This window comes from Ailuropoda melanoleuca, chromosome 5 (assembly GCF_002007445.2).
Source record: "Ailuropoda melanoleuca isolate Jingjing chromosome 5, ASM200744v2, whole genome shotgun sequence".
NCBI lineage: Eukaryota > Metazoa > Chordata > Mammalia > Carnivora > Ursidae > Ailuropoda > Ailuropoda melanoleuca.
Genome location: NC_048222.1, coordinates 25,887,083 through 25,912,052, shown reverse-complemented (window position 1 = coordinate 25,912,052; position 24,970 = coordinate 25,887,083). Strand labels below are relative to the sequence as shown.

At 37.4% G+C, this 24,970-nt stretch overlaps 1 protein-coding gene across 5 annotated transcripts in view; it reads right to left on the bottom strand.

Annotated features, from left to right (window-relative positions):
- Positions 1–251: 251 nt before the first annotated feature.
- Positions 252–24,970, bottom strand: part of EXOC2 (exocyst complex component 2) — a 608,573-nt gene continuing 583,854 nt past the window's right edge. The window contains exons 26-28 of one of the 5 annotated variants that reach the window (XM_034660427.1): positions 24,466–24,525; positions 925–1,042; positions 252–794 (exon numbers count right to left, since the gene is read on the bottom strand). In XM_034660427.1, coding sequence (XP_034516318.1) covers positions 931–1,042; positions 24,466–24,525 — 172 coding nt within the window. In that variant the 3' untranslated portion in view covers positions 252–794; positions 925–930. Of the gene's footprint in view, positions 795–924; positions 1,043–18,820; positions 19,099–21,284; positions 22,908–24,465; positions 24,526–24,970 lie in introns of those variants that run through there. The other 4 variants (XM_034660422.1, XM_034660426.1, XM_034660423.1 and 1 more) reach the window with 4 other exon arrangements.

Below are 24,970 nucleotides of genomic sequence, written 5' to 3'. Positions count from 1 at the left end.
ATAGAGAAAAGGCACTCGGGCCCAGAGCTGATATGAGCTGCTTCTGCTGTGTCACAGCTGAGGGAAGGTGGCCCGGCTTCTGATTTCCCATCCCATTTTTGTTTTACTAGATATTTTCACTTAAGTCTCCAGAATATACAACTTGGGTAGTAAAACTCACAACTAAGAAAACAGAAATGACACGACTTGTTCTTGATAGTCTTTTCAGTTAGGATCATAAGGTTGGTGCAAAGAATCAGAGACTTTACATCAAGGAGGTCATTCAAAGCAGATGCCAAAGAGAAGAGGAAATTCTTTCTTGAGTCAATGAGGAAGAGTTAGGAAATTGCTGCCTTGGGAACGTAGAATTTTAACTCTTTTACATTATTCTAAGGCCATGTGCTCAGAGAAGCTAATTTAGAGTGTTTTCTAAAACCCTGAACTTCCATGGGAAATTTTCATGCCCAACAACTTTCAGGTCACCCATTGTTTTATTCATGTTCTTTAAATGAGTATCTTTATGTTTTAAAAGTATCCCAAAGTACTGGAGTTTCATTTGTGAGGTGAGTTGTCAAACGTATTATCTATTTTTGTAAAGAAACAATTGTTGTTTTACTGAATGAAAGTATTTATGGGATTTTCTTACAAATGAAACAGCACTGAGGTTTCCTGAAATGAAGAGGAACAAGATCTCACTCTGGTCTGGCCTTCATGAAGCATGAAGCATGCAGCATGCATGGGAGCCTCTTTCTCTCTCTTCTCTCTCTCCAAAGTGACAATATGGCCTTTGTAGAGACTTCTCTTGCAGCATCTGCCTGTGATACAGGGAGAAGTTTGGGGCCTTTAGAAGAGTTTTGACTCGTTTCTGTTGGGTCCCTAACAACACACCTCCCAACCCTCTCTGCCCCCCCATCAAGGAACACAAACTGGGAAAGAGGTACATACCTGTGCTCAGAGGAAAGAAGGGAAACAGATGTAGGGCCCTCTATGCATGAGGCCACTGGGGTGATTAGATGTCAACAACCTCAGTGACTGATGTTTGGCCAGTGGATGGTCTTTCAATCTAGAGGGTTTAATTGGAGAAAGTATTGCATACAAAGCAGATTAGGAGGTTTTTATTGAACCATAATATTTTTAAACAGACTCTCCCAGTCCCCAGTTGGCTTGAGGCTCCCAGGCTGGTCTCTCACACTTGCTTGAAGCTGCTTCCATCTTCTGTCAGTAGGGTTGATTTGAACTGCTAATTGAGCAGACACTACTTGCAAAAAAGAAACTTTTTGGTATACAGTAACTCCTTGAAAAGTGAAAAAAAGAAAATCTAGTTTCTTAGCAAACTGCCCCCTCTCCTTTAAAACAAACAAACAAACAAACACTGGGGATGAGGTGAAGAAAAGGAGAAGGACAGTTGTCCCCATTCATGCTTCTTGTCAACATAGGATCAAACTCTTTAATTTCAGGATTGTTAGATGTGGTGGTGGTGCTCTTTAGGACATCTCATTTTCCTACCTCTTTCCAGGCACCCTCTACTAGCATCTTGCTCACTGCCATGTGCGCTAATAAGATAAGCCTTCATCTCAGAGGCAAGGGCTGGCTCCCTACCTATGGTAGATCTTATCTTCCATGAGACATTCCACTGTTCTTATCCCCACCCATGGTTGTCCCACTCAGTTCCCAGGGCAGCCATTTTGGGCCCCACACAGCAAACTCTAGGCAGTGTGGTGGTTGGAGGAAAGATTTAGAATCACCTCCACACTCCATAAAATTTATGCCAGAAGCCTGGATGGAATCATTTGGTTTCATCAACATTTGAGTCTATGGTTTGGCCATGGAATTTAGCAAAACAATTTAAGGTTCTTTCACAGAGAGATATAAAGTAGACGGAAGCTCTTTTAAGGTAATAAATATGTGGAAATAGTATAGTTGTTCAGAGCCAACACTGGAGAATGGCTTCAGTGACCCAGCCAGGTAATTTCATTTTAAATCCAAGTGAGGTAAAACTCTAAAGTAGTGTGACTCAGTTCTTTGTGGTTCGTGAATTGATTCTGAGGGCATTTCTGAAAATTAAAAAACAAAAACAAAACGTTCAGGCAGCAGAGCTGTCGTCTATCCTGTATCCAGGCTGTATAATTTATCTGCAGAAACTTCACACTGCCATATTGTTGTTGAAGCAGAGCCTAAACCCCAGGCCGTTCTCCATCCGTGAATATCAGCATGAGGCTTAAAAGGCCATTTTCTCACACAGGTGTAATTCATCATCACACCCATCAAAACTAACTTCTAAATATCATCCAAACCAAACCATATTTAAGCTTCCTCTGATTATCCCTAAAATGTGTTTGTATACTTGGTTTACCAACTATTATATTGAAATAATACATTACAAATTACATTGAAGGCAGACTTTGTTTGGATGTATAAGTTCTGATGTGGGTTTGAAGCCATTTCCTGTAAGTACCAGTCTCTCTTAAAAAAAAAAAAAAACAGTGCCTTTTCTTAGGGAAGGACCTCAAATTTCCAGGGCAATCATTTAGTGCTCTGGAGCAAGAAGTTGATCAGAAGAGATATTTCTAGAGGAGGATAGAGGTACACACTGATGGCTTCATCCCCTGATCAGGGAGCTTTAATGCAAAGGGGTTTGCACAAAGTGAGACTCAGTGAGTCTTGGTTATAGGCTCATCTCTTTCTCAAGCTAGATTTGTGATCATAGGAAGGCACTAATTTCTTTTAGCCTCAGTTTCCTACTTGGTAAAATCCACATGTAATTATTGTTTCTGCTTACTTGACAGGGAGTAAAACATCTTGTGCATAAAGGTTCTTGGAAAAGTGTGCTATACCCATGAAAGGCAATGCTGTGAACAGAAATGATGGTTAAATATAGGCATGCCTGTATAGACATGTGGCTCATGAGCTGGTCTCTTAGCATATGAGTGTGCATGATAATATCTATATTTTGTTATTTGCACAGATGAATAATTAACTTGTTATATAATGGCAAATAGACTCCACATCACTGGTGTTCATTAAGTGTAACAGTATTTCTCCCCTGAACCTTTGGAAATAGAGCATAAAATAAAGTGGCATCAGGAGATGAGGTCGGCTTATGGAATCTCCCCCTAAAAATATTAGGACACTCATCATTAAATGACTAAGTTTGAACACAATTTTCTAAAAGGTAAACTTCTATGTAATTGGTTTTTTTTTGTTTTTTTTGTTTTTTTTTGCTTTCAGCCCTGAGCCTCTGTGTACTTCTAGCTCCCCTCCTTCCTCTTCGGCCACTCTGAGTCTCTTCTGCAAACATATCTTCAGAGATTTGCCTCTCAGACATGGTGTACTTTGGAGTTTTGACCTGGACCTACATATCTTCTAATTTACTCCATGGCTTCAGTTAGCATCTATGAGCTGACAGTGACTTCTTCTTGTGCTCATGGTCATGGGAGCCCAGAATGGTACATCCAAATTCTTCAAAACAAAACAGAAATATCAAGGAGTTGGGGAAAATAATCAAACTCATCTAGAACGTCTGTCAGCCTACTTTTCCTGGGTTAAATGATTCTCTTCTTTTTTGTGATCACAGATTTGCCAAAGGCAAGCAATAAGAAGACCAAAACCAGAAATTTTTGTTATTTTGTGCTTATACCTCTCCTTATGTGGAGCACAGATTGTGGTCACACGTCTTTTCACTTCTCGAACTAGTTCTGCACTCCTTGAGAGCAGAGCTAAATGTGATTTATCTCTGAAACTTCATGGATCCTAAGAATTACTAACCTATCCAGGGTAACAACCCTTGAGTTGTGACATCTGACAGATAAGTTTGTATTTTTGCTCTGTGACTTTGTTACTCTAAAGAGGACCCTCATTCACCAATATTTGCTGTCAGATGTCCAGTGTTTATCAGGCAGTACAGATGGTCATTAAGTGCACAAGCTCCAGAGCCAGACTCTTTGCGTTCAAATCCTAGACTCTTCCTAATTAGTTATGTGGCTTTGGGCATTATCTGACCTCTTTGTATTTCAGTATCCTCTTTGTATAATGGGGATAATAGTATAGATCTGAAAAGGCTGTTGTGAAAATAAATGCTAATACATGTAAATAAATGCTTATTATATAAGTTCTACATATTAGAACAATGTCTAACAACTAGTAAGTGTTCAATGTTATCAAGGTGCCTAGGGATGTGACATGCTATAGAGGTCACGTACAGAATCTAGAATGTGCAGATGCTAAAACCCTAAACTGCGTTGTTCAGACCTTGATGTACCTCAGAATCACCAGGGAGTTAGGTAAAAATACAGGTGCTTGGGTCCCCTGCCACAACCCCCCACCCCCACTGATTGATCCCAATGCAAACAAAGTTTGAGAATCACTTTGTAGGAAACAATCAATAAAAGTACAAGGCAGCCTACGGAATGGAAGAAGATATTTGCAAAGATAAAGGATTAGTATACAAAATCTCTAAAGAACTTACCAAACTCAACACCCCAAAAACCAAATAATCCAGTCAAGAAATGGGCAGAAGACATGAATAGATATTTTTCCAAAGAAGACATCCAGATGGCCAACAGACACATGAAAAAAAAAGTTCAACATCACTCGGCCTCAGGGAAATACAAATCAAAACCAGGATGAGATATTACCTCATACTGTCAAAATGGCTAAAATTAACACAAGAAACAAGAGGTGTTGGTGAGGATGTGGAGAAAGGGGAACCCTCTTGCACTGTTGGTGGGGATGCAAACTGCTACAGACACTCTGGAGAACTGTATGGAGTTTCCCCAAACAGTTAAAAATAGAACTACCAGAACTACCCTACGATTCCACAATTGCACTACTAGGTATTTACCGAAATGATACAAAAAATACTGATTCAAGGCGTACATGCACCCTGATGTTTATAGCAGCCTTATCAATAATAGCCAAACTTTGGAGAAAGCCCAAATGTCCATCGACTGATAAATGGTTAAAGAAGATGTGGTATATAGATCTACAGTGGAATATTACCCAGCCATCAAAAAGAATGGAATCTTACCATTTGGAATGATGTGGATGGAGCTAGAGTGTATTACGGTAAGCAAAATAAGTCAGGCAGAGAAAGACAAATACCATATGATCTCACACATATGTGGAATTTAAGAAAGAAAACATGAACATATGTGAAGGGGGAAAAGAAAAAAAGGGGAGAGGGAAATAAACCGTAAGAGACTCTTGAAGATAGAGAATAAATTGAGTGTTGATGGAGGGAGGTGGGTGGGGGATGGGCTAGATGAATGATGGGTATTAAGGAGAGCACTTTGTAATGAGCACTGGGTTTTGTATGTAAGTGATGAATCACTGAATTCTACTCCAGAAACCAATATTGTACTGTATGTTAACTAACTAGAATTTAAAAATTTGGAAAAAAAAAACCACTCTGTAGACAAACTGTATTATTCTCTTTCACAAAAGAAAAACTTTGAAAAGCAAAGCAAAAGCAGGTAACTGAGGCACTTCTTTGCCCCTAAATTCTTTTAATCAGTGTAAGATGGTGGAGGAGTGTTCGACGATGAGGGCTGACTTCCTACAAGAGCAGTGTGGGAAATAAGTGCAGGGAGGGACTGCAGTAAAGCTGTGAACATCATCATTTGTGTGTCATTAACAGGTGGCAAAGTAACAGTTGTATTCTTAAAAACAGTGGCAGTTTTCAAAGGTTCTGATTAGGAATCTGCCGTTTCAAAACCCATTTGTTATTGAAAATGTCACTGTGGATAATATATCACCCATCAGCTTATACATAATAGGATTTCATGTTGTGACTTGGTACTGTCAAACATAGGATAATAAACCTTTAAAATTGTATATGTTAGTTCTCTCCTCAAAAGAATCTCTTTCTTCTGATGAGGATACATTTTTAGTTCTGTATCAAGTGATTGACAGGACCGAGATGGGATGGGGGAAGGGCTCACTCAAGTTTGAGAAGCTTTTCCTGTCTGGTTAAGATCCCAAGTGTTGTTCTTATGAGGTGGTAAGGAAAGGCTGTCCTATTGGATCCTTGCACTCCCCACTGATCAACACATTGAAGGCCGGGCCCTCAGCTGGCTGTGTTCAGGAATTCAGTTTGATTCCAGAATTATCTTACTTTTTAAAAATAGTATTTTATTTTCTATAATATTTTGTTATTTCCTTCTAATGTTTCCCTCCTAATATTTATGCTACCTTTTCTTTTTTTGATCAATCTTGCCAGGTTTTGTCTCCATTCCCCTTTACATTTTCTCACAGAACCACCTTTCAGCTTTGTTGGTTTGATCGTCTCTAAGTGTATCTTTGTTTAGTACTTCTTTCATTTCTGTTTTTTTATTATTTCCTTCCTTTTTTAAAAACTTTCGAGTTTGAGGCTTACCTCATGTTCGATCTCCCCTGCTCTTGAAGTATTTCTTTAGCTGCAGCCCACATTTTGAGGTGAAGTTTTTTATTATTGTTCAGCTCTCAATTTTTCTAATTTTTGTGATGTTCTTTTTTGACCAATATGTTCTTCAGAAATCTGTTGTAAAATTTCCAAATATATATGGGAGTTTAAAAGTTATCTTCTTGTTACTGATTTCTAACAGAATTTTATTGTGGTCAGAGAACTTGATAGTGATTCTTTATTATTTCTTTTTTTTTTTAAAGATTTTATTTATTTATTTGACAGAGATAGAGACAGCCAGCGAGAGAGGGAACACAAGCGGGGAGTGGGAGAGGAAGAAGCAGGCTCATAGCGAAGGAGCCTGATGTGGGGCTCGATCCCATAACGCCGGGATCACGCCCTGAGCCGAAGGCAGACGCTTAACCGCTGTGCCACCCAGGCGCCCCAGATTCTTTATTATTTCTTAATCCTTGCTTTGTGACTAGTATGTGGTCAGTGCTCTAATGACTGTAGGGTTCTATATATTTGTGACAGATTGTTTTCTTTCTTTGCTTTTTATATTTTCTTCAAATTTGATAATTATTTTGTAGGCTTAATCCATTAATACTGAGAAAAATGTGTTTAAAATCCACAAATCGTGAGTTGTGAATTCCAGCAATTTTAAAATTACATATCGAGATTATATTATTAAGTGTCCCTAAACTTAGTTACCTAAACTGACTGGCAAATTGTTACTTTTATCACTATAGAGGAGCCATTTTTATTCTTAAATACATTTTGCTTTAAAGTATGCTTTATTTGATATCAAATCAGCACTACTACCTTTCTTTTCATGAATATTTTCCTGATATACTTTTTTTTTTAGCCTGCTATTCTTTTGCTTTTAATCTTTATGAGTCTTTATATTTCAGGACCCAGGATTAGCATATATTTTAAAGTACCATCTAATGGATTTTTTGTTCTAATCTGAAGATATATTTTATCAAAAAAATAGTTCTTGACATGGTGTTAATTTAAAAATATTTTTACCTTCATCATTTGCATTTTCTATTCACTCTCTTTGCGCTTCAATCCCCCATATTTAGTTACTTCTATTGGTTTAGTTTTCTTAAAAATTCCTCACCAACATACACTGATTTGAAGGTTTCTCTTCTATATCTTTTTTATATTACTATTATGATACGTTAGTCACGATACAGTACATCCTAAGTCTTTGATGCAATGTTCCATGATTCATTGTTTGTGTATAACACCCAGTGCCCCATGCAATATGTGCCCTCCTTAATACCCTTCACCAGGGTAGCCTATCCCCTGACACCCCTCCCCTCTGAAGCCCTCAGTTTGTGTCCCGGAGTCCATAGTCTCTCATGATTCATTTCCTATTCTTTAAAAAAAAAATCAAAACTCAACTTTTTGTTGCAAAATAATTTAAGACTTACAAAGATAGTTTCAAAAATAGTATAAAGCATTCTGTATTCTTTCTCTTCACCTAGCTTCTCCAAATATCAATCTCTTACATAGACATAGTACAGTGGCCACAACCAGCAAGTTAACATTAATACAGCTTATTATTAACTGATCTACAGATCTTATTCAAACTTCACCAATTGTCTCCCCGATGTTCTTTTTTTCTGGTTCAGAATACAAACTAGGATCACACACTGCATTTAACTGTCACACCTCCAATCTGGGACAGGGCCTCAGTCTTTGTCTTCCACGACTTGACACTTCTGAAGAGTATTAGGTATTTTGTAGAATGTCCCTTAGTTGTGCTTGTTTAATATGTCCTTATGATTAAATTTAAGTTATGAGCAACACTTCTCTATTTTTGCTAGAAATGCATTATTAACGCTGCCTGTTGGCAAATTGGAGGTGTCCAGTGCCAATGTAGTTTTTCCTCCAGTTATTTTGCTCATCACATCCTGTTTTTCTATCTCATACCCCCTACTTCACGGACAGGAGAAAACTCAGATCCATGCAGCCCACTAAACTTCAAGATGTAGTCCTGGGCCGTAATGGGAAACAAGCCAAAAGGAAGACCCCTTTACCGGTTGCCAGTATAGCCGAATGTGAGGACTCTTGGGAATTGGCCTGAAGAACATGTAATTTGAGACTATGTCCAGTACTTCTTAGGAAGAACAGGAATTTGTTCCCTTTAGAGTCTTAAGATTTCAGTGGTCTGCTTCCTTCTGGACATTAATTAAAGTCATATTCTAATTTTTTTTTTAAGAATCTAGTAATTTTAAGAAAAAAACCTCGTTTAATGAGAGCTAAGGGGAAACTCAGGGATGATCCTTTGTATCAGTCTTACCAGAATTTATTTTGAGGCAGAAAACATTTGGCTTTGCTGAATGCCTGATTAAATCTTACAAAAATGCAGACAACTCATATGGGGAAATAGACCCACAGAACAAAGACCATGATTTTCCAAGGGCCTCAGGAGCAAGTCAAACAGAAATCAAGCCTGGGATCTCGAATCTCTGGTTTGCAGTTCAACTACTTGCACGTGTTCACTTTTAGCTAAACTGAGAGTCTGATGCTTGATACAGAGCAACATTTTGTGTATTTGTGTGCCACATCTATGGTCCATGGTATATATTCCTTTGAGTACTAGAATACAAATTAATCAGTGTTATAGATTGTAAAAATAGATCCTTGGAAAAGTGGTCATATCCTGAGGCTTCATTTATTCAGCATATTTACTGAGCAACTGTTAGCACATGCGTATTTTTAGAATTCCACTATTATCGGTCTTCTGCCTTTGTGAGCACCTAAAAATTAAGAGCACTTTGTGCGTCATTTAAGTCCAACCTCCCTTATTATATAGATGAGTAAACAGATGCATTGAAAGGTGATGCATTTCCCAGTGTCGTGCAGAGTTGATGACAGAGCTGAAGAAGAAACCAGCTCAGAACCTTTTGATTTCATTTTCTCTATTGCTTATGCATTTTTTTTATTATTATATTATGTTAGTCACCATACAGTACAACCCCGGATTCCGATGCAAAGTTCGATGCTTCATTAGTTGCGTATAACACCCAGTGCACCATGCAATACGTGCCCTCCTTAATACCCATCACCAGTCTATCCCATTCCCCCACCCCCCTCCCCTCTGAAGTCTTCAGTTTGCTTCTCATAGTCCATAGTCTCTCATGTTTCATTCCCCCTTCTGATTACCCCCCCTTTCTTTATCCCTTTCTTCCCCTACCGTTCATCTTAGTTCTTATGTTCCATAGATGAGAGAAACCATATGATAATTGTCTTTCTCTGCTTGACTTATTTCACTTAGCATTATCTCCTCCAGTGCCGTCCATGTTGCAGCAAATGTTGAGAATTCGTTCTTTCTGATAGCTGAGTAATATTCCATTGTATATATGGACCACAGCTTCTTAATCCAGTCATCTGTTGAAGGGCATCTCGGCTCCTTCCATGATTTGGCTATTGTGGACAATGCAGCTATGAACATTGGGGTGCATATGGCCCTTCTCTTTACTACGTCTGTATCTTTGGGGTAAACACCCAGTAGTGCAATGGCTGGGTCATAGGGTAGTTCAATTTTTAACTTTTTAAGGGACCTCCACACTGTTTTCCAGAGTGGCTGTACCAACTTGCATTCCCACCAACAATGTAGGAGGGATCCCCTTTCTCCACATCCTCTCCAACAATTGTTGTTTCTTGCCTTGTCTATCTTTGCCATTCTAACTGGCGTAAGGTGGTATCTCAGTGTGGTTTTGATTTGAATTTCCCTGATGGCTAATGATTTTGAACATTTTTTCATGTGTCTGTTAGCCATTTGTATGTCTTCATTGGAAAAGTGTCTGTTCATATCTTCTGCCCATTTTTTGATTTGTTTATTTGTTTTCTCGTGTATTGAGTTTGAGAAGTTCTTTGTAGATCTTGGATACCAGTCCTTTATCTGTAGAGTCCTTTGCAAATATAAAATGCTTATGCATTTTCTATTTCATTGATTTGTGCCCTTCATTATTTCCTTCATTCTACTTGCTTGGGGTTTAATTTGCTCTTCTTAAATTTCTAACATGGAACCTTAGACCATTGATTTAGATGTTTTCTTATCTAACATAAGCATTTAAAATTTAGAAATTCCGGGGCGCCTGGGTGACACTGCGGTTAAGCGTCTGCCTTCGGCTCAGGGCGTGATCCCAGCGTTCTGGGATCGAGCCCCACATCAGGCTCCTCTGCTGAGAGCCTGCTTCTTCCTCTCCCACTCCCCCTGCTTGTGTTCCCTCTCTTGCTGGCTGTCTCTATCTCTGTCAAATAAATAATCTTTAAAAAAAATAAAATTTAGAAATTCCTCTCTAAGCACTCTTTAGCTGCACCCTTCACATTTTGATGATGTATGTTTCAGCTAATTTACTTTTCATTCAGTTTAAACTATTTTCTAAATTCTCTGGTGATTTACTTAACTCCTGGGTTATTTAGAAGTGTGTTAACTTCCAAATATTTAGGGTTTTTCGAGATATTTTGTTATTGATTCCTAATTTGATTCTACTGTGATCAGGGAGTAAACTGTGTGATTTGAATGTTTTTTTTTTTTTTTGAGATTTATTTTATGGCCAAGCATATGGTCTATGCTGATGAATGTGCTGTGCAACTTAAAAAAATACCTGCATTTGTTGGGTGTACTGTTTTTTAAGTGCCAACCAGGTCAAGTAGTATTGCTGAGAACCCATGTCTCTGCTGATTTGTTTAGTTGTTCCAGCAATTCCTGTGGAGTTTAAAACTCTCCAAAGATAAGAATGATGCAATTGCTTATCTTTCACTTTAATCTTGTCAGTTTGTTTCATCGTTTTTTCCCTAGAAGTTTGTGCTCCTAATCCCCTTTACCTATTCGACCCATTGTAGGTACTGCTTCATGGTATTTGAACGATGTACATGCTGTTTTATCAGACCATGTCTGATTATGTCTTCCTGACTCACCATTTTATGGTTATGAAAAGTTCTTCCTTATCTCTTATATATTTTTTGTCTTAAAATCTACTTTATCTCATATTAACACAGCTACTCCAGCCTTCTTTATGTTTGCTGTTTGCATGGTATGTTCTCTTTCGTACAGTTACTTTCAACTTATTTATGCCTTTAAATATAAAGTGCATCTTTTCTGTGCTTTTAAATAATAAAGTGCATTTCTTGTACATAGCATATAGTTGGGTCAAACTTTTAAAAGTCTATTTTGATAACTGTGCCTTTTAATTGTAATGTTTGATCCATTAATAGCTAATAAAATTATTGCTGTGGTTGTGTTTGGGTATATCATTCCTTTGCTTATTTTCTATTTGTTCACTGTGTTTTCTGTTCTTCCCTTCATGTCCTTTAAACATTATTTTAATAATATTTAAATTATTTAAAAATTCATTTACAATTTTCTTATTGGTTTTTAGTTATACTTCTCTACCTTATTATTTTAGTGATTGTTCTAGGGATTAAAAATATATATATATATATTTAATTTTTCACAGTATATTTGCAGTTATATAATACTCCTCGTTAAATGTAGAAATCTTGCAAACATGTAGGTCCATTTTCCCCTAATGTTATGTTACACCCGTAAATGTTATAACCATGACAATGCTATAATTTTTCCTCTAAACAGTTATACATATGTATTATATGTCATATATATTATAAAAATTTTAAAAGAAAATGGCAAATTAAAAAAAAACCCCACCCCTGAAGTATTGTATTTACCCAGCTATTTATCATCTATGATGCTCTTCATTGCTTTCTGAGGATCTAAGGTTCCATCAGATCTCCTTTCAGTTTCGAGAACTTCCTTTAGCATTTCTTATAGTGCAGGTCTGCTGGCAATGTATTCTCTTAATTTTATCTGAAAATGTCTTTATTTTGCTTTCATTCTAGAAGAATATTTTTACTTGATATAGAATTCTGGACTGACACTTTTTTCTATCATTTCAAACATGACTATTTCACTCTGTTCTGGCCTCCATGGTTTCTGATGTAAAGTCAGAAGTGAATTCAAATGTTGTTCCACTATATGTAATTTGTTGTTTTTCTACTGTTGCTTACTAGATTTGCTTCTTTGGCTTTAACAGTTTACCACAGTATGGCAACCTTTGTGCTTATCCTTTTTGCTATTTGTTGAGTATCTTGAATCTGTAAAATTGTGTTTTTCATTAAATTTGTGAAATTGCCGGCCATTACTTTTTTTTTTTCTTGATTCTCTATTTGTTTTTCTTCTAGGACTCCAATTACACATACATTAGATTATCTGATTATATTTAACAGGGACTTTGAAACCCCATGTTCACATTATCCCAAATATTTTTCTATTCTTTACATTTGATAATATCCATTGATCTAATGAGGTTGGTCTCAGTTGATTTTCTATTCTCTTGAAACTGTGTTCCATTTTCCTTGTTCTTCATATGTTGGGTAATTTTGGATTTTATTCTAGACATTCTAAATAATAAATTGTGAATAATCTGGATCCTGTTCCTTTTGGTTTAGCAATCTTGTAGCTGAACTGCAAACTTGGTTTCTTAAGTGTTCCTTGAGTGGTAGCTTTAATCTTGGTTCAAATCTTTGTCTTTAGGCTGAACTGAGTCTGCTTTATTGAGGTGTTGCTCAGGTGTCAGCCAGAGATTTAGACCGACAGAACTTGGGGACCTCTTTCTTTTCTAGAATTTTCCTTCTCTTTCCAGTAGGTGCAATTTTCTGTATACAATCTTCTGGTTTCTGAGAGCAGAAAGACATCAGTTTTTCCACTTATGCCCCTGACATTTCCCCACTACCAATTGTACCTGGTTCCTGACAAAAAACTGCAAAAATAGGAAATCACTTTATGTCTCTGATAATATAAATGTGGATTCTGCCTGCTTCTGTCCATTCCTCAGTGCCTTAAAGTTATTGCTTTATGAATTATGGTCAGAGCTTATGGTTGTTATCTGCAGGACTGTCAGTCTGATAGGATTTTACCCAGTAAGGATAAGAATTAGAACACAGCACCTTTTGAAACATTAAACTTTACTCTGACTATAAAAATTCTCTCTTAAAATGCTAATATTCCCAGTATGCATCATTAAAGGGAAATAACTTTTTCTATATAAAAATTTATCTTTTATGGAGATAATCTTTTTTTCTTCTGAGACTTACTTCCACAATTTGTGAAGAATAATATGGAAGGGAATAAATGTTCTGCTACAATATATACCTGCTGTCATAGTAACAACCATCACTCACCATTATTTATGTCCGGACAAAACTGTAGCTATGATTTCTCATAAAGTGATCTGCGAGCACTCATCCTTCACAGAGATGCCCCAGCCCATGCCTTTCTTGCGCCAGCAGAACATGAAGACAAACAGATAGTACTTACTGTGCCCCTTGGCCTCTAGCAGGTATCTAATGCTTATTCACTCTCAGGCATCTCTTTCCAGTTATGAAAGGGTTTGCTATTAGTTACCTGTACTTGTTCAACTGATTATACTTCAGTATAACCTAGCTGAGCTATTCAGTATTCCAAGTTTTTATTATGGAAAATTTCAATATATCAAAAGTGGAGAGAACAGTATAATAAAGCATCATTTACTATAACCCGGAATCAATAATTATCAACTCATGGCCACTCTTATTTAATCTATAGCCTACTCTCTCCCTCTGTTCTCCATTGACACCTCACCCGGGATCTTTCTGTGGCAAATTCATTTTATTTTATCATATTATTTGTAAAGAGTGGATAATCACACACATTCAATAGACTATATTTTAGAGCAGTTTTGGTTCACAGCAAAACTGAGCAGGAAGTACAGATTTCCCATATATTCCCAGCCCCCACACATGCATAGTCCCCTGCATTGTCAACATCCCCACCATGTGCTGCATCTGTTACAACCCATGGACCTGCATTGCCACATTATTATCACTCAAAGTCCAGAGTTTATACTAGGGTTCATTCTTGGTGCTGTATGATTTTAACAAACATATAAAGATATATATCTCCCAGTATAGTATCACACAGAAGAGTTTCACTGCCTTAGAAACCCTCTGTGCTCTGCCTATTCATCCCCCCACTCCTCCCTCCAACCCGATATTTTTACTGTCTCTATAGTTTTCCCTTTCCCACAATGTTCACATAGTTGAAATTGTACAGAATGTAGCCTTTTCATTTGACTTTTCTTACTTAGTAATTTGCATTTAAGCTTCCTCCATGTCTTTTCATAGATTGATATGTATTTTTTTTTAGCACTGAATAATGTTTTCCTGAGTGAATATACCATAGTTTATTTATCGATTTACCTACTGAAAGGCATCTTGTTTGCTTCCAAGTGTTGGCAATTAGAAATAATTGTTGTATCTGAAGTCATCACCAAACCCACGGTCATTTAGATTTTTCTCTAGGAGTTCTATAGTAATGCATTTTATATTTAGGCCTGTGATCCATTTTGAGTTAATTTTTGTAAAATTATTAGTAATGTCTAGATCCATTACTCTCCATGTGTTCAGTTGTTCCAGCACCATTTAGTGAAAGACCTATCTTCTCTCCATTGTATTACTTTTGCTCCTCTGTCAAAGTTCAGTTGACTATATTTGTCTGGGTCTAGTTCTGGGCTATGTATTCTGTTCCATTATCAAGTTGTGTATTCTTTTGGCAGTTTTGGTTACTGTAGCTTTACAGTGACATCTTATATGACATGTTATCTATCGTGTCATTTATAAAGAGTTAAAGGATAATGACTTTAAAATTATAACCATGTATCATGACAACACATAAAATAGCAAAAATAATTCCTTAATATAATCAATATTGTTTAAATATTGTTAGAACAATGTTTAAAATTTTTCCAAATGTCTAATTTTCTAAAGACAATTTGTTGGTTCAACTCAGGATACAAATAACATCCATACAATGCAATTAGATACATCTCCAAAGTATCTTTTATTATGTAGAATGCCCTCTGGACTCAGCCTCTTATTTTCTCTGAAATTTTGTTGCTGAAGAAATGGGGTTGTTTAATTTCCAGCAGTATTGATTTTGCTGATTATCCACTGATTATGTTCTTCTATCCCCTGTATTTCCTATAAATTGTTAAGTAGATGTAGACATTCAAGTTTGACTTTTTGGCAAGAATACATCATTGGTGTACTGTAAGACTTGTTTCTAAGTATGGAATAAAGGCTTCTGCATGATAAGCTTGATTTGATACCTTTAGCACCCAGGGATGGGGAATGGGGTCATCAGAATAGAAACCTCCTTTCAATGTTTAAAAAGTTGTAGTTAACAATATCTTAGGAGCAACAAATCTGAAGCCCATGCAGATGTGAACAGTTTGGTGTTAAATGTCAAATTAAACAAATGAAAAATTAATCTGAAGTTTCAGCTATAGATGGGAGATTGAAACCACACATCATTGACTTAAGCTCTAACTAAAACCCTCTCTACATAGAAAGAACTTTACTGTCATTTTATATTATTCGTGTGCATGCGTGTATAATATGCTATATATAGGTATATATACACCATATGTATATTGCATACAAAACCATGTTATGATAGTTAATAATATAGTTAAATGTACATACAAAGCACAAATCCACAAAGTAAAAGAGAGAAGGAGAGGAAATAATAGCTAGAAGAGTTTGAAAGCTGCCAAGTATACAGGTAAGTGGAAACTGATTTAGTAGATCTAAACAAGTCAGATCCTAAATTGGCAGTATGAAAGACAAATAGATGCAACCTACTTTACACTGCAAAATTCCCTAAAGGCTCAAGAATTTGTGGTATGAGAACTTCTGGAAGTGGGGATCAAGTCGGTGTTAAAACCAAATGATCAGTTTAAAGGCTGTTCCCTTCCTCCCCACATAGTTGGGAACACGCTCTCTAGCTTCCCACTCCAGCAGATGAGAGCTGTTTTCTCTGGAGGGCAAATGCAGAAGGCTGTACATCCAGTTGAGAGCAGGCACTGTCCTGACCTCCAAGCCTTCTTCTTTCTCTTGATTTTCAGGATACTGAGAGTAGTTTATATGCTCTTGGCAGGAGACAAGAAGAACTCTCTCTAGAAAATCTGACCAGTCCCAGAAAAACGACCTACAATACAGTAACATTAGAATGAAAAGGCCCATCCATCCATACTGGTTCAAGTTATTGAAGCTCATAGCTGATAAGCCCCTATGAAGCTCATAGCTGATAAGCCCCATCCAGTCCATGGAACTTACAATCCAATTCAGCTTTTTAGTGCTCTACTGTTAAATATGAATAAATATCCAAAGCTTGCTAGAAATTTGAGAAAAGCTTATGACATTTATTCTAATATATAAGAGAAGAATAAAGAAATCTGGAGACTATGAAAAAGAAAAAAAAAACTTCTAAAATAGTATAATTATCTCCAGAGAAATAGGAAATCAACAGGACTATAAAAAAGAATATTCAGAGGAACAAACTTCCTATAAATGAAAAACAACACAGCAGAAATGAAAAACCAAAAAAAAGGTTGGACGACCTGAAACTAATAAAACACTGTATGTTAGCTACACGGGAATTAAAATAAAGAAAAAAAAAAGGTTGGACAAACAAATGTGAGGAAGTGTCTAAGTAGAATAAAAGTCAAAAGATTTAAAAATTTTTTTAAAGGATCAGGATAGGAGATCCAAATACTAAAGATAAGGATAAAAACAGGGACAAAAGGGACTCCAATAAATAATTTAAGAAAAATTCCCCAAATCTAAAGACATTAGACTTACCATGATAAATAAAAGGGCATCATACTCAGAACAACATTACGAATGTCCAAAACCTGGGAAAAGAAGATTCTACAAAAGATTCTATAAGCAGATATCAACAGACACTGGAGGACAACAGTGAAAAGGCTTCAGAATTCTGGGGAAACAGGACTTCCAACCTAGAATTCTAAATCCAGCCAAGCTATCATAAAGATTTTCATCATATATTCAAGGTCTCAAAGAAGTTACCTCCCACATAGTCTTCTCCTAGAAAGTTACTGGAGGTTGAGTTCTATCAAGTGAGGGAGCAAATCAAGAAAGAGGATGTTAAGGGATACAAAAGCAGTTGATCCAATACTAAAGAAGGGCAGAGAAAAATTCTAGGACGACGACGATGATGGGAGACCCTAAAATGACAGGGGTGAGGCTGACCTAGAGGGCACCCAGTCTAGATGAAAGAAGGCTGAGAAGCTGTGGGTGAAACTGTTCAAGAAGATAAACTTAATGAAATATCTATGTGTTTGAATATAATACAAGTACATTTTGCATAACTTGGGCTGAGGAAGTTTTGGGACGAGAAAAAACTACATAGAATACATAAAAAGTACAAAAAGAACAATAGGAAAAGGATGCTAGTGCGTTACTGGCTTACCACTGAAGGCATTTACATAAGTATAATAACTTGAACAATGAATAATGATGCAACCAAAGCAACCATACTGGGAGGAAAGGCTAGGGAAGTGTGCTTGTATGGCAGAGGCAAAGAAAGAGAGCCAAGTTCTCATCTTCTGCTTTAAGAAGACAATAGAGACTAAGCAGAAGAAATAAAAAGTAACAATATGAACCTATTAAGTTAGAGACATTGAGGTAAATATCAGAAGAATCAGATCAGCCAGAAGAGTTAAAAGTGAAGGGCTTTAGGAAGCAGGCAAAGGGGGAGGGAGGATGTAGAGGGACCGTTCATTTTTACAACCAGCTCTGTGGAATCACTTGACTCTTCGTATATGTAGCTTAAAAATATACAAAGGTAATCTGACACATTTACTACTATAACTTCATCAATAATGTTGAGTAAGTGCTTCCTGAGGGCTTATTTGGTAACAACTGCTGGGGTAGAACCTGCAGTCACCACACCACCCAATGGCTACTGGCTGCAGCACATGGAGCTCCTTATGCCGTCCAAGGGCTCTGGGGGTCAGCTGAGGGCAGGGCACAGACACAGAGCAGAATGGAAGACAACTTCACGGCCATCCGACATTGGGTGCATACTCAGGTGAGGCCTGGTTCCAGGAGCCCCTATCATTTAGCTAGAGAAATTTACTAAGCATTTGAAAGGGAAAACTTTGGGAAAAAGAAAGGGGATAGGTATTTGTAAGTCATTCTAACAGGAAAAGAAGCAAGGGCAGCAGGAAGTCATTGGACATCCAGGAAGAGACTTTAAAAAGAAAAGGAAACTAAAAAAAAGTTTTAAAGACTGATCCTTAGGAATTTCACTTTTGTGCTCTGGCCAGGATACTTTGTGATCTTCAAGAAAGAGATGGCTTTCTTGATAGCCCTTGTGGGTGAGTTAAGAGGAAGTTTCTCTGATTCCTTCCTTATCATTCTCTGGTCATTTATGATTTTCTAAATGTCAAGTCTAGCAATCATTTCTCAGTATTCATCCGTTGGGCACATTTGCAACATCTGACCTTGCCAACAATTTTAATAATATTTTTTTATTATATTATGTTAGTCAACATACAGTACATCCCTAGTTTTTGATGTAAAGTTCCATGATTCATTACTTGTGTATAACATCCAGTGCACCATGCAATACGTGCCTTCCTTAATACCCATCACAGGCCTATCCCATTCCCCCACTCCCCTCTGACAATCTCTTTATTCCAACATGATTGTTGTTCTTTCCTTGATTTTTGTGACATGCCCCCTCACCCCATGACTCCATTCTTCTGGGGTTCTCCTCCTCCCTCTGTGATGAGTCCTTCTGTGGGCCTTCCTCGGCAGGTAGTGGTCACGTAGTTGTCTTCTCAGGCATGTGTGCCTAGCTGAAGAGTTTGTAGGCAGATGGGACAGAATATTCAAGAAAAACGTGATAGAAATAACAAGAACAATCACACCACTATGAACGACGACTGCAGCAACACAGCCAGTGGAACACTAGTCATGGTTATGATGCTGATGAAGACAGTGTGGCCAGTGGCAGTGTTAACTGTTGTCTAAGATTATGGGTTAGACAGGAAAAAGGTATTTTGACATCCTATTGGCTTTTATTAGCCAAATTACCAACGGGTAACCCAAAGACCCAAATCTTGTTTATAAAATATTTATTATTATGTATTTATAACCTGGCCAGGTACAACAAGGCTTTCCAGTGATACATATGATAAAACTGAATATAAAGTGTGGGTGAACAGAAAATAAGATGACATCAACACACCAAAAACATGACTCTAATATATAAGAATATGCATTCAATGCAAAGCTCAAATCATTAAAATTGCTATTCCAATTGAAGTATGTATATCAAATATTCAATATATCTTTTATGTTTTCCTTTTATATATCCATATGAAAACCTTTATGAGAGTACTGCTAAAAAAACATTTAATGACAAAAATGTATGCTAGTTTCAGTTTATAGTTAAGCATAATTATTTTAAGCACATATTAAGTAAAATACAGCTATGGGGTGCCTGGGTAGCTCTGCCTTCAGCTCAGGTCATGATCCCAGGGTCCTGGGGTACCGGGAGCTTGCTTCTCCCTCTGCCTCTGCCCCTTTCGCCCCGACTCATGCTCTCTCTCTCTCTCTCAAATAAATAAAAAATTTAAAAAAAAGATTAAAAAGAAAAAGTAAAATACAGCTAACTTTACTTTAGAAACCTAATCTTGGTTTAAAAGCTTGTTGAAATTTATGGTAACTTTTCAGAAAATATGTAACATTCTTACACAACTAACAGAATACCCTACAGCACATGATCAAAACAGAAACACATCACCATCTTGTACCAAATCCAGAACTAAAGTGTGACCTTTTCTATTTATCCCCTCTAAGAAAGCCACATGCAAGGACTGTAGAGACAGGAGAGTGCCTCGGAAAGCCTGCCTACAGCAATGATGCTTGTCTTGCAATGCCAGAATGATTTCTAGAGCATGCCACTTTTATGGCATGCTGATATAGAAAGTCTTAGTAAAACCAAATTATTCCTAATACATTTTTAGCACTGGAGGTGAGGCTGACTTTGCTAACTGATGTGAAGCCAGGCTGGCTACATGAATGTGGGGTGCTAAACCCAATGCTACCTGTGTGTGAAAGCACCTTTGAGTATCTTAATTCTTTTTCTTGGCTATGTTTTTGTAAATTTGCTCCAAGTCCTGGTTTATCTCTCAGCTTTCCTCTAATTCACATTATATTCATCTTTCTCCTCTTAACCACTGAATTCTTCAAGAAGAATTCAACAAGAAGGTCTTGAAATCCCCTTTCTTCCAAGAATTCCCCCTTGACTTGGGTATGGGGTTTTTATGTGCCTACCCTTCATTCTCTGAGCCATAAAAACACTTATTTGTCCGTATTTTGCTTAAGTTTTATTATCCTCTGGCACTTATGTGCTTCCCTGAGCTGTGTCACTGATGGAGGGACAGCAGAAAGCATGTTTGGCTGGGAGGAAGTACAGGCCATGGTTAATTTAGGGAGTGATGAAGCCAGACAACTCTGAGTGACACAGCCTGCCCTGGTGGCCTTAAAGTCACTAGCCTCTCTCGGGGTGCCTGGGTGGCGCAGTCGTTAAGCGTCTGCCTTTGGCTCAGGGCGTGATTCCAGCGTTCTGGGATCAAGCCCCACATCAGGCTCCTCCACTAGGAGCCTGCTTCTTCCTCTCCCACTCCCCCTGCTTGTGTTCCCTCTCTTGCTGGCTGCCTCTGTCAAATAAATAAAATCTTAAAAAAAAAAAAAAGCCACTAACCTCTCTCTTAAGCCCTGATTTCCTCATCTGTGAAATGGACATAATACCCTCTAGCTCATAAGGCTGTCACAAGGCTACTGGGAGGCTAAACAAGATAATTTGATGCCATGCCTAGCATATAGTAAGCCCCCAACAAGTAGAGAATTAGTAGAACAGCTGATAAATGCTTTCTGACAATGATTAGACAAATGTAAGGTAAATTAGAAAAGCTATATAGCTAATGGATATGTAGAAATAAAGATGCTTAGGGGAAAAATGACAACTAAATACACCTTGTATTAAAGACACATTCTTTATTGGACTAATGCTGTGTAGTGGCTATTTAAGATAACACAAATATTCAGGACTGTACATTTGTAATTTAGTTTATCATCATGTAAGATACAATAGTCAACATGCTTCAGAGAGACAATATTCTGTATATTCCTTAATAATAAGCTTTGTCAAGCACATTTGTAGAAATTAAACTTTCACTTCCAGTTACTATGATTTCCCCCATACACCAAATGAGCAAACATAACAACAATGACTTATTTTAAATATGGATATTGTATTCGGCTATACTGTATTCTAAAATTACTTGTATTAGTAAAGATATTAATTTCAGCCTTAAAAAAGGGGATTCTGTGACATCCATAGAAAAATTTGAGAACCCTGACACACAGCCAATGGATAAGAAAATTACTGTTTTCTGAGCAAATGGTATGATAAAGTTAGGTAGGGGAAGCTGCCTTTGAAAGAGGTCACGGCGCCCTGCACCTATTCTGGTAAACGAAGTCAGCAGCGAATGTAGGACAAATGGCACGAGGTTCATCATCAGTTCCTACTGCCTGGTAACAGAGAAGTGTCTCTGAATCTTCAGAAAACACAGACTCTGCCAGAGCAATGTTCTTTCAGCTACTGTGCAAGACACTTCAAAGGGTAAGCAGCGGTGGGGAGAAAAGACATTGCCGGAGGGGCAGGAGTGAACGGTGGTGGGCAGAAGCGCCAGCTGCCACCCGGGGGCCTGGCTTGTTCTTTGGGAGGCACTGACAGCTGCAGCTCTTCCCACCACAGTAACAAATGGACCCTCAGGGACAGGCAATGCATTGACATGGAAAGACACATTAAATTAAGAGTGGGTGGGACAAAGAAAAGCTACACTGAAAGGTGCCTCATGTTTACTAGTTTGGTAAGGAATAAAAATTAGCCAGCAAGACAAAGTTAACTCATGGACATCTGGACCACAAATAATTTACCCCAAATATAACATTTCCGTAGGCAAACTGCAAAGTTTCTAAAAAGCCACTTGAATTAGGAGAGTTAGAGGTATTTGTATGAAATAAAGTTTTTAAGTAGAGATGTAGTTTAGGACAGTTGAAGTTCGAAAGATGTCTGAATATAACTTTCCAAATCTTCTTACCGATCTCTCCATGTCTTTGAAGCTGCAGATACTACAAGTCTAGGATACGAGACGCTGAAGAATGCCTTAGTTACGTCACATGCCATCTCAAAGCACTCCCTGTAAAAGTTGCTCTTCATTCATGCAACATCTAGCTAAGAATATATATACTTAAGGAGTCTTAAAGACATTTAGGGCCTCATGTAATAAACATGACAAAACAAGTTATTGCTTGGGCATTTCAAACAAGGTCATTTTGGTTGAAATAAAACATATACGAACATCCTTCTAAGCTACTAATTTGGGGAAAAGAGAGAGAGTGCAAACCTAATGCTTTATATGCTAATGCCTTCAGGGCATTTAAAAAAGTGATAACAATTTGTTACTTGTTATCTTTAGAATGCCCTTTTTTGGGTGGTATTTATGTTTTCATCATAGTTGAAGAAGTAGCTTGGAAACAGGTGAGCTGCAAGTGCATGCTACTCTTGAACTTGTTCAGCAGCTCTTCCAGTAACCTGCAGGGAGGAGAAACTACTTGACAACCTGGCAGAGTGAAGGCTGCCTAGCAACATAAGAAAACATGCAGGGGAGCCAACTGCCCAGCCCTAGCTTCTGCTTGTTGAAGTTATTTACTTATTGACTCTTAACTCAATAAAGAAGTAAATTAGTCAAAGAAGCTACTCAAAAGGAATATACACTTATATACATAATTATAAATAAAAATCTCCCTCCTGTCTCCTTCCCCTAGATTAATTAGATTTCTTCCTAAAACACATTAATGCTTGGGCCTGCACTTTTTTTAATTCACTTTTTAAAAATTTAAAAAAATACTAAAATGTACTCTTTTTGGCATACAGTTCTATGAATACTGATAAACACAAATTGGCAACCTAATAACCCCCATAATCGGGACAGAGAATAGTTCCATCACCCTCCAAATGCTCTCGTGGCCACCTTTTTCCTTACCCTCTCCCCTCGGCAGCTACTGGTCTACTGTCTGGCTCCTCCTATTTTGCATTTTTGTTTTGAACAAATATTGGAGAGTGGTAAACTAAAGTGGTGAATTAAGCACCAGAAGAATCAAGGTCAGTTCTAACTCACTGGGCAAATTATACTAGTACTTGATAACTCAACTGCTTTCTTTACTGGTTTGATGTATAATTTTAGGGCCAGAAAGGATCTTCTAAGAGCTCATTTGGTTCAGATGAAGCAACCAAGAAGTGGGCTTAATGATACTGAGGTCAAAAGATTATTTCATGGGTTTAACAATGCTCAAAATTAGAACACCATCTCGTGTGACATTTTCCCAGCCTCACGTGTTCTCTCTGTTCTCTGACTTTCCATAACACTCACCTATGCAAAATATCACAGAGCCTACACCACGGTTTTCATGTCTATAGACTGAGCAGCCAAATGCAAAGGCAGGTGGACTTCAGTTATGATTAGTGAAGGAGCAAAGACCTACAATGTTTCCGCTACCTCAGTTGAGGGTAGGTTGAGCATTTATGAAATTTGCCTGGCCTACATTTTGCCTCAGGTCAGAATTTCCTGTTTTATGAGTAGCAAAGTTTAAACTCTGGCCAAGACCATTAACATAGTGTTAGTGAAACATACAATTTCATTATGTCATGCGGACAATTTTACTTTTTTTTACTACTTTATATTCTATAAAGCAAAAAACGTACATTGCTGGGCTACTCAAAGGAAAACATCAAGTCCTGCATTTTACTGGCCTTTTTGTATTTATCTTGGTATTATCTCCTTAACAATGTAGGACAATAATATAGTTTACTGAGTCAAAATAAACTTTCTTAAAATGTTTTCTGTATTAGTCAGTTAAAACAAGGAAAGAACTAATTTCTAAACTGCCATAAACCCAGAGGAAAGGTTTTACCTTATTCTGTCACTTTGGAGACAAGCCAGGTACAGCCAACAAAATGCACACGACCAAGGGCTATTAAGTAGTGCTCTTCCTAAAATCCAAATCATTATCTACTCAAAAAGTACTTCTAGGTAACAAAACCTTGTTCCACACATCTGAACTGGCCCTCGAAAACAGCATACAGAACTTACTTTTTATCTGCTCCACTTGAAAGCTGAGGCAGGGCTTCCAAAGCCTGTTTAAAACTAGACCTGGAACACAGACAAGCAACATTTAGGTTGAAACATCTCGTATTTCTAAGGGGAATTAAAAGCATCATTAAAAATTCTTAAGCATGTCTTAAATATAAAGAAACCAGTATAAGCCAGTGAAGCATGTAGAAAAATGAGAAAAAGTAAAAGTGAAAAACAATAGAAAAAGTAAAAGTAAAAGTGAGGCTACAGGGTATAGTTCCCAGGCGGAGGCCTTGTAGGAGTAGAGTCAGAAGAAACTCAACTAGGAAATGAAACAGAACTTGAAAAGCTAAAAGAGAGACTGGTTTTGACAAAAGAATGCTACTCATGGTAAGTAAGAGCTTAACGTGGACACGCTCAATTTTTAAAAATTTTCAAAACAAAACTGAACTATTAAAGTAACTGGTAAGAAAGGAAGGAAATGAAGTAGAAATTGGGGTGATCTTGTCACAGATTACACAAA